Raw genomic sequence first — 11260 nt, 5'->3', positions numbered from 1 at the left:
ATCAACAATTAGAAATTTTCCATTGAATTGATTGGTCCTCTTCTCGCCTTCCCATGAGGTGTGAATTGGAATAGGCGTCTTTACCTTAGAGACAAACTGCTTTTCCCTTGAATCAGCTTACTTCACTTTCCCACGTTTGAAGTCTAGTCTGCTGAGACGTCTTTGTATATTTTATGCTGCTTGCTCTTCAAAGCTAAGCATAACTTTTAGTTCACCAATCTGAATAAGGTAGGACCACCCACACAACCACGCAGCATGACCTGCTCTCTTATATTTGTTTAGCATTTTTTAAGTTTCCATAATACACAATATTGACTCATTTTCCCTGAACCTGAAGGCCTACATTATAGAACATATATGCACTGGGTCTCTTATTAGCTCACCAATGGATGCCTTAATTTTCAGATAGATTTCCAGTTGTCTAAGTGAAGTCCTCAGAACACCTGAGCAGCAAGGAGGATTAGCATATTTGGAAAGACTCTAAAGTAATATGCTTGGATGCTGAGGTAGCCCAACCCAGTGAATATGCTAATAACCAGTACTTCCTAGAGAGCAGCAAACTCACCCTCATAAAGCTAAGGACATGCAAATAATAATGATGTGCTTGAGCATCTGCTGGTGGGTGTCCCCAAGCAGTATGGATGCCAAGAAACACTTATAAATTGCTGTTGGAGTCTATCAAAAATGTACTCCAGCCCACAGAAGCTTCTTCTAGACATAAGAATGGTCAAATTTCTACCCATTATTTTGCTATTGTGACTATTCTTTTTTTTTTTTTTCTGTCTGTACTAATAAAAGTTTTGACGTGCCCATAGCAGTATGTGAAAGTTACATGAACATACAGAGATTATTTTTTATTCTTCATTCCTCATTAATATTATTTTTCTCATGGTTAAAGAGCAAGTGCTTTATTCCTATTCTTGCATGCTTGCATTTTTTTGTAGTATTTTCAACTGCCACTGCGATAATAAATAAGAATATTCTTCCTCCCAGGAATGAATTGTGTTAGCATCGTCTCACATTTACACAGAAATCTGCAATTGAAAATCACAAACAATGTGTAATTTCATCCTCCCAATACCTTTTGAGTTAGCCAAGGTCACACAACTGATGAGTGACAGTGTCAGGTCTTCAAAAATACTTTCTAAGTCATGTCCCACTCTTTGTGACCCCATGGACTGTAGCCCACCAGGCTCCTGTATCCATGGGATTTCCCAGGCAAGAATACTGGAGTAAGTTGCCATCTCCTTCTCCAAGGAATCTTCCCAGATCAGGGATTGAACCCACATCTCCTGCATTGGCAGGCAGATTCTTTACCATTATGCCACCAGGGAAGCCCAAGAAGGACCATAACCTCAGTAAAATAGAGTTTTTAATCCCAACATGGCCATTGATTTTTCTAGTTATAAGAATGATCAAATTTCTATCCACAATTTTTCTTGCTCTTTCTATTCTTCTAGAAGGAAAACAATTCTTCAGATCAAGAAAAACTAAAGAGAACTCATTGTGGTGGAAAAAGCTAATAACAGTAATCCATTGATTTATTCAATAAAAACAGCATTAATAATAATAGCTACTCTTGACAACAGTGGTCACGTATGAATGTGAGAGTTGGACTGTGAAGAAGGCTGAGTGCCAAAAAATTGATGCTTTTAAACTGTGGTGTTGGAGAAGACTCTTGAGAGTCCCTTGGACTGCAAGGAGATCCAACCAGTCCATCCTAAAGGAGATCAGTCCTGGGTGTTCTTTGGAAGGACTGATGCTGAAGCTGAAACTCCAATACTTTGGCCACCTCACGTGAGGAGTTGACTCATTGGAAAAGACCCTGATGCTGGGAGGGATTGAGGGCAGGAGGAGAAGGGGGCGACAGAGGATGAGATGGCTGGATGGTATCACCGACTCGATGGGCATGAGTTTGAGTAAACTCAGGGAGTTGGTGATGGACAGGGAGGCCTCGCGTGCTGCGATTCATGGGGTCGCAAAGAGTCGGACACGACTGAGCGACTGAACTGAACTCTTGACAAAGCATTTTCTCTCTTCCAACATTTTACATTTTAAAAAAATGTAATCCTCACAATGACTTTATAGTTCCCGTCTTACAGATGAAAGCAAAGAGGCTTGAAAATAGTCAATAACATTCCTAAAATTTTACAATTAATAAAAATCTAGGTTTAATTGAATACTGAAAAAGAGTTCTTTCTTGTGATATTCTTTGGAAGGTTTATTTGTGTACAGGTGTGAGACCATAAACAAAAATCCCCAAATAAGCAAGTTGACTCAAGAAGGCAGTAGTCAGACCATTATTACCCTTTGAGCTCTACTGAAAAAGAGTTCTTAACCCTAGCACATGTTCATGAGTAACCCTAGCACATGAGTAACCCTGGTTACTCATTAGTATTATTTTACACCAGCCTATTACACATCCCCGGGGGGTGGCCATACCCAGGATGTCAATGGTTCTCTGATGTGGCTTTGCATCTGCAGCTCTGATCACGATGGCACTTTCACCTTTGATCCTTCATCACCATCTGCCCGAAAGAAGCACTGTCATGGGGTTGCCAGGTTCTCAGTTTAGGTAAAGAGAGCAAGATAAGAAACTCTTGCCTTTGTATTTTCTTCTGTGAGCCTGACATGGTACAGGACATGATATCCCAAAACATGTCACCTTGATATATTGAATATTTCAAGCTTAAGAAATCTGAGAAAGGGAATATGCAGAAAAGGCTTTTTGACCTTCTCCTGAAGTAGGTCATTTAACCCAAGGAAGGGAGCAGTCTCATCTTTAAAGACAAGGAAATCAGAGGGGAATGTGAACAGCGGCAGATCTTGCTAAGTGTTGCCCCACGTACCACACTTAGCTCACCTTTATCCTACCATATCTTTCCATGATTTTCCATTCTTCACCAGATTTAGCACTAAAACACTCAGATTTAACAGGTTTTTTTTTCCCAGTCCTTATTTCCTTACGAAGATCCCTGTGTCACATATAATTTAAATAAACATGTATGCTTTCCTTTTGTTAATCTGTCTTTTGTTATGGGATCCCATTCAAGACTTTAGAAGAGTAGAGGAAAAAAAAATTTTTTTCCTCCCCTACAAGCATTCAGATGCCACTTGAATTCTAGACAGGTCAAGATAACCTCAATCTTGCCCAATTCTTTCAGTCAACTATCCATTCAGTGTAACTATTTAATAATGTCTAATACATAAAATTATAGTGAAAAAAAAGGTCATAAAACTAAAAAGGAAAGACATTCTTTTTAGTAGCTGGTACAATAATTTGATTGTTTTATGGGTAATACTGAGAGTTAGAAATTATTGATAAACCTTAGACTGGAAGAGGAACCACAGGAAATGGAGATGGAATCTCAACCACTGTTACTCAACTACTATCCAATAGTCAAAACAATAATCTCTGATCATTGTCAAGGACTAAACTGATACTTTTACATGAATTATTTCATTTAACTTTATTGCTATTAAATGGAATTAAATGGAGCATTAAATGAAATAGTTCAGAAGGAAGCCCCAGATACCTTTCTCCCCCTGACACTCACAATCTTGCCCTCACTATACAACTCAAAGCCAATTGTGTACCTTGAAAAATTCAATACTTTTCTTTCCTTCTCTTCACTATGTAAACCCATGATCTTCATGAGTTCAACAGGTATTAGGTCTTAAAATACCTGCCAGCTCAACATTCAGAAAACTAAGATCATGGCATCCAGTCCCATCACTTCATGGCAAATAGATGGGGAAACAGTGGAAACAGTGGCAGACTTTATTTTCTTGGGCTCCAAAATCACTGCAGATGGTGACTGCAGTCATGAAATTAAAAGACACTTACTCCTTGGAAGGAAAGTTATGACCAAACTAGACAGCATATTAAAAAGCAGAGACATCACTTTGTCAACAAAGGTCCATCTAATCAAGGCTATGGTTTTTCCAGTAGTCATGTATGGATGTGAGAGTTGGATTATAAAGAAAGCTGAGTGCAGAGGAATTGATGCTTTTGAACTGTGGTGTTGGAGAAGACTCTTGAGAGTCCCTTGGACTGCAAGGAGATCCAACAAGTCCATCCTAAAGGAGATCAGTCCTGAGTGTTCATTGGAAGGACTGATGCTGGAGCTGATATTCCAATACTTTGGCCACCTGATGCGAAGAGCTAACTCTTTTGAAAAGACCCTGATGCTGGGAAAGATTGAGGGCGGGAGGAGAAGGGGATGACAGAGGATGAGATGGTTGGATGGCATCACTGACTCAATGGACATGAATTTGAGTAAACTCCAGGAGTTGGTGATGGACAGGGAGGTCTGGCGTGCTGCGGTTCATGGGGTTGCAAAGAGTCAGACACGACTGAGTGGCTGAACTGAACTGAATACCCTCAACTTCTAAATTTACATCAACTGTTCAGAGTTCTCTCTCAACTCCAGACTGATCTATTCAATAGTTTACTCGTCATTTCCATTTTAAAATCTAATGGATTCCTTAAACTTAATGTTCAAAATTGAATTTCTAATTTTCCACCCTAAACCTGCTCACTCTAGTTTCCCCATTTCAGCTGATGACAACTTCACTTTTTTAGTTGCTCAACCAAAAACTTAAGAGTTATTCTTGACTCATTTTGCTCCAACCACACTGGACTACTGGTACTTCTTTTACCAGTCAAGGCAAATTTCCACTTTAGAGCCTTTGCAAGAATGTTTCCTTTGCCAAAAATCCTCTCTTAGCTCTTACAAGTGCTTCCTCAAATGTTGTCTCTTTAATGAAACCAAGTATAATTGCTCAATTTAAATCCCTAGCCCATTTGCTCTGTCCCATAGTTTTCCCAGTTCCCCTATTCTTTCTTACTTTTTTTTCTGTAGCACCAATATTCTTCTAACATAGCATGCAATTTACTAACATATTATGTATTTTGTTTATTATCAATCTCCCCTTTGTTAAATTCAAAATTCCCAAAGAAATCCTGTTTGTCTTGCTCACAGATGAAACTCAAGTGCCTAGAACAGCACCAGGCACATAGTAGGTGCTCTAGTAATTATATCTTGAGTGAAAGGATAAAGTCTCACTACAATATTATATAGCCTACCAGGCTCCTCTGTCCATGGGATTTCCCAGACAAGAGCACTGGAGTAGGTTGCCATATCCTTCTCCAAAGCATCTTCCTGATCCAGGGATTGAACCTGCATCTCTTGTGTCTCCTGCATTGGCAGGCAGATTCTTTACCACTAAGACACCTGGGAAGCCTACAATGTTATGAGAAAGGCACTATTATTCTTCTTTATCAGAGGAGGAAAGTGAAGCTTACAGAGTATAAAAGTCACACCACTTGTAATGGCAGGACTAAGATTCTAATCCAAGCTTCCCACTCTAGAGTTTCCACTCACTATTCCATACGTAACAGTGTTTACCCAAAGTGACCGGAGGAGATAGGGGATACCAAGATGAGGGATACCCTGAGGAATTGAGTAGGGAGAAAGTAGAAGTAAATACTTGTGTGCCAAGCTAAACAATTTGGACTACTTTCCACAGCTGTGAAAAGATAATTCAAACAACTACCAAAGGGAAGAGTGGAAACCAGCAAATTGTCAGTGGAGAAAAATACCACTTTGAGCAGATTTTAATCCAACTCTTATATCTCCTTCTATTAATTTATTAGTCTGTGTTTCATTTAACCCAGCCCCCACTTTAGAAAAAGTCTGACACAACATACATAATTATGAAATTGCACTTTATTCATATATATTAAATACTGATAAACTAAACAAACACATTACTTTCCATTTGGGTATAATCACAATTGTCAGTGATATTCTGAAACACCAGGCGTAAGGTAAGATGAGATGCTATGTTTTTATCAGGGCACAAATCATATCGCCCGACACATTCAAGTGCTGTCTGCCATGCCATCAAAGTAGTGGCTCAGAATGCAGATCTAGTCTCAGATAAGTAGTGACTAGATGGCTTCATTTCATTTATCAGCATTCATTACATCATCAAGTGAAATAAGTGCACAACCCACAGATTCTTGCTTAGGTTAGCTGCCTAGTTGGCCCCTGAGATAAAACCTTGAAATCCCATAGACTTGCCTAGTTAGTCAGGGGAAGAAAAGGGTCGAGTGAAATAGTCACAGGATAAAGGAATTATAAATAACACATATATTAATAGATATTCATTTTCATGACATAAAATTACTATTATAAATATTTTGATAAGTCTAAATATATATTCCCCATATAAATAATGTAAAATATTAAATATTAATAAATAGATTTAGATTTAAAAATTCAAATATTGCAGGCAGGAGGACCGTTACATTGATGCTCTCCGGCCTCGAAAGAGATTCTGACTTCTCTTCCGCTTTCTGAGGTTAGATTTTGGCGACAGGTCATTCATCACTTTGATGAGTTCATTTATGGCTTTGCGCTGGATCTGCAGATCATCCACCTATTGGGAAAGAAAACAGCAAAATTAATTTCAGGCATATGAGTCATTAGGATATTCTGCTGTCTAGGCTCAAGAAAATAAAAGTATTCTTTAAAATAAATTATTTTCACTAGCAATAATGAACCTTAATATGTAATGTTGGTTTCTTCAGTGATAAAGACTAAAATTATAACAATTCAATTGATAGTTGAGCTGTAACAGAATGGAGCACATCACATATGGTAAATTTACCACTTCAGAGATCTGAAAATTATATAGTGAAAAAAACCCAGAAGTAGAGTGACAGAAAAATGTGGGTGTAAATTCTGTGTGTGCAATACATCTGACTTTAAACCAGTCACTGAAGCTCTCCAAATCTATGTTTCTCCTCTAAGTATGAGGAGATTGTTTAGATGACCCTTAGGGTCTCTACCACTTCTATCACCTAGTACTTAGTCTTTGCTGAAAGTATCAGATGAGTTACTATAGCCAATGGCTCCCATGTTGGGTGTGTAAAAGCGTAACCTGAGGACCTAATGAAGAACTCTGACACCCAGCTGGATGAAATCAGACTAGGCCTGGGCCAATGTGTAGTTACCAACATCACCAGGTGATTTAGGCACCACCCAAGTTTGAAAACCACTGGTATAGGTTCAGTACTTTATAAACACCAAGTCCTAGAAGGAGGAAAACCGTAATTTTTTATTTCCTCCAAATTAGGTCAGTCTCATCGTTCCCATAATGGGATTAAAAATAAACACTGATCTTATTTAAATGGTAATGATCAATTACTGGTATTATATAATAGTTAAAGTTAGGAATGAAAGCAATCTCCCTGTACTCTGCCTTCCATTCCAGCAAATTGAACTATTTTCTCACTCTTCCCAGTAGGACCATATAAGTGAATTCATGCTTCATAAAATGAAGACCATTTGCTGTCATCTTTGCTCTGCCACTACATTTCTTTCTAAAGCTGGAAACGCTGCAGCCACCTTGCCACATTTCTGAGAATGACTAGGAGATTCTAAGTTACAAAACAAAAAGGCAAAACATGCTTTAAATATGTTGACATCTGAGCAAAAGATGACAACGGTTGCACACTCACTCAAGATTGCACATTGTAAAGCAGGAGGCTTGGAGCTTCCAGAAGGATGGGACCAACCAATTGTTTTCAAGGCCCAGTTACAACAGAGTAGAAAAATTTCTACCAGCTGTGTGTTTACAGGTGATAAATTTTACTTTCCAGTTTTCTAAGCATCACCAAGAAACTAAGGGTTTTCTCTAGGACTGAACAGCAGCCAGAGGCAGCACTGGGTTAGGAACAAGTGCTTTTTCATTCTCTAGCCTGCAACCAGTAGAGATCTGCTGAACATGGAAAACATTACGTATAATTTTTCCAAGCCACTCTCATACTATCTAACATATGGGAGACTAGAGAAATCTTGAAGAGCAATCACTTATTTCAGTTCCTGGGAGCTTAAATGAGACTACTGAGAGGCAGACCAGGTTAGAGCAAGAGCTGGTACAAATCCTGAAGGCACAAGTCATAATGAGACCCCTCCTCTTCTCACCCAAGCCTATTTACACCAAAGCCAACTCTCCCCCCCAAAAATCTGGAGGCCTTTGTCCCTTAGATGAAATTTTGGGAAATGTGACTTGCCCTTATGCTTCAAAGTTATCTTTCAGCTTCTAAGAACTTTAAAGATTCATTGATAGGACAATTCTACCTATTTTCTTTCTAAAAACAAACGCAGTCACCTCTCCTTGGGCTATACAATCTGAGCGGTTGACCAGAGTCTGGCAGTGGGAGGGCCTTTGTCTCCTCAAAGGCTATTTCTTTCTCCTATCTCATTCTCATATTCTATCCATGGCATTGTAGAATTTTAGAGCAAAGGAGACCATAGAAATTATAGTGAATTCAACAGGCTCCTTTTAAGATGAGGAAACAGCCCCAGCCAGGCCTGTGATTCATCTGAAGTCACACATTTCTTTGGTGGCTAAGCTGGGCGGAGCACACATCTTCTTCCCTCTCCCTCCCACTGCTCTTTCCATTAAGACATGCAACCTATTCAAAGCAAGAGAATTTCCAACACACAAAAAAGTAGCAATGGGAGAATTGGTTTTCAATATTCTGCCCCCATCACCTCAACTCCTTCTCTGCTTCCTCCTCACTGATTTGTCCATTCACCCATCTTTGTGAGGTAGGCATAATGCCAGTATTTTCCCAAAATCACAGACTTAAGTGCCTCCAGTAACTGACTCTGCAAAGTCATCCAAGGCAAAAGAGAACTAGCAAAGAGGCATTTTGACCACAAGTTCACTTCAGAGCTTTAACAACTGTACCCGGTATCTAATTTCTATTTTCTGGTAATGAAGTGCTTTGTAAGAGCCTCTGCAATGATACCAAAGGAAGCATTAAGATCATCTCACCGAAATTTGAATCAGCTTTTTGAAGTCCTCCAGTTTCTCAGAGCTGCCATTCAAGAACTTCTGAAACATGTCTTGCTTGATGATATCCACGCTCCTCTGAATGACCTGGTTATCTTTGAAGTTTTCAAAGAGTTTGAAGTAGAAGGAGACAATTTGGCTCTGAATAATTTTTCTGTCACTCTCCTTGGGAGAAAAGAGCACAAACAGAGGTTGATGTGAATTTATCCATCAGAAAAAAAGCAACAGGAAAATCAGCCAAATGGAAATGTTCAGCTTACCTCTTTCCAATTCTTCAAAATTTCTATGAAAAGAGGCCCACCCTCAGCTACATCTGGGTTACTTGCATTCTGGAAAATAAAACAACACAAGAAAAAATTGGCTTAAAATTAGTCCATAAATTGCTGTTAAAATGTACCTCAAGTTTTATTGAACTTGGATGCTGGCAATATTTACTGATTTTCTTTTCAACACTGTTTAGTTCTAACAAAAAATATTCACAAAAGCTATCCGATTGGATAATAGCCAAAGACTATCATGTGATTTTTTGCTTTCTTATTTACTAATATAACAACACAGTGAACTCATTCAAGACTGATGATACTTCAACTGTCCCAAATTACTATGGTAAGAAAAAGGTACAGTTAAAAAAAAAAAAAAAAATCAATAAAACCATCTCACTATAAAATACTGCCCCCCCATGGCATAACCTCTATAACCTCTACCTGCATCCTACAAGGTATTAGATTGCCTTTAAAAGATAGCTCCAGCTATAATTATAATAGCTAAATTTGGACATATGATAAAATATTTAAAATGCACAAGCTATTTTAATTACCATAAATAAATTTTTTAAGAAACTCATAAAACAAGACAAAAAAATTTTTAAAATATAAACTAGATTATAGCTCCTACAAAAAAATCTCAGCAAGTGACTGAGTCCAAGAGTAATTCACAGACAATCTAGATGGGATAGTAAAATTTTAAAATGACTTTTTAGAGAAAAACACCTAGAAGTGTTTTTGTTTTTAAGCCAAATATTTAAGGACCTCATCTTCTTTAATTGATCAATTATTACAAATGACCATTTTTAATGCTGATCTTGACTTTTGACTGTCATCATTATAGTAACTTGAGAAATGAAAAATTAAGACCCAGCTTTTCAGTATGCTTACTACTTAACGTCACAGTTGAATGGATTCTCATCATGAAATATCAACACTATGATATATACCCATATTATGCCCATCTTTTGGAGCATTCATGAATCCCTCCTAAATCTCTATAGCAAACTGAGCAGAGCATTAAAGCAATATCTAGATCGTTTAGTCAAAAAAAAAAAAAAAAAAACACATCTAGCCAACAGTCACAGTAACACCAAGTCTTCTCAAAATGACTGAAGACTAGAGATGAGAGCCCATCATAGAATTCCAAGTCAACATCAAACATCAAGTCATTTCAATCACAAGAAAGTCTCATTAAAAGATCATACTTACAAAATACTCCTTTAAGTTTTCTATTTCTTTGAAAAATGGGCCCTGGCCATAAGAACCAGAAAAACCCAAAAGCACGCAGAGCTGTAAAGCTAAGATATAGCTTGTATATTTCATTGTTTAGGAGAGAGTTAGGCCGAAGTAGTTGAAATCGGTAGCTTCTGTGTTAAGCTGATCAGGTCCCAAGGAGGTAGCTGATCTTTCTTTTCTAATTGCTGATCTGCAGATGATCAGAAGAATGTACTGTCTCCTTTTGGTGCTGGTATTTATACCTAATTGAAGTCTCATCAAGATTACGTATTTTCACAAGTTTTTTAAGATGAGATGGTGACAGATAGAGATGCTAGTTAGTTGGTATTAATAACTATGGTTTTGTGGCATTTTGGTGTTGTAGTTAGAGTTTCCTTTCAACTCCTTGGGTCTTTTGACGAGGAGACAGACCCATTATGCCCACCCATGCCATTCTTGTGGGATCCTTTGAAAACACTTTCACTTCACACCGTCCAGGGATTGGAAATTTCTGTACACCTCCTCCCTTTGCCCTCGTAAAATGTTGACTCCTTATCCAGAGATTACATTGATCATTCTTTTGTGGTTTGAAGCAAGTAAAAAAGGAAATTCTAGGGGCTCTCAACCCTTTACAGAGGGGGTGCCTCTTAAAATTTTTCTTGCAAATGGCCAGAAAGCAAGGAAAGAATGTGGTTAGAAAACCAATGTGGTAGGAAGTCCTTCTATCAAAGACAGTTAGTAGAACATCCACCGTAACTCTATGTTGCTCTGACCAGCAATGCCCAACAGAAATATAATGCAAGTCAATTCTCTAATAGCTCCATTACTAAAGGTAAAAAGAAACAGGGAAAAATAATTTTAAAATATATTTCACTTAAAACAATATATCCAAAATATATCAATAT

The 11260-nt window shown here is 38.0% G+C and overlaps 1 protein-coding gene across 1 annotated transcript; it reads right to left on the bottom strand.

The window, feature by feature from the left end:
* Positions 1–5790: 5790 nt before the first annotated feature.
* Positions 5791–10581, bottom strand: IFNG (interferon gamma). The gene is made up of 4 exons (XM_061123207.1): positions 10350–10581; positions 9135–9203; positions 8857–9039; positions 5791–6447 (listed from the first exon to the last, which is right to left on the bottom strand). The coding sequence occupies exons 1-4, from the start codon at positions 10461–10463 to the stop codon at positions 6313–6315; spliced, it is 501 nt and encodes a 166-aa protein (XP_060979190.1). The 5' UTR covers positions 10464–10581; the 3' UTR covers positions 5791–6312.
* Positions 10582–11260: the final 679 nt, after the last annotated feature.

The sequence above is a fragment of the Dama dama genome, chromosome 3 (assembly GCF_033118175.1).
Source record: "Dama dama isolate Ldn47 chromosome 3, ASM3311817v1, whole genome shotgun sequence".
Taxonomy (NCBI): Eukaryota; Metazoa; Chordata; class Mammalia; order Artiodactyla; family Cervidae; genus Dama; species Dama dama.
This window is presented reverse-complemented; position numbering and strand designations above follow the sequence as displayed.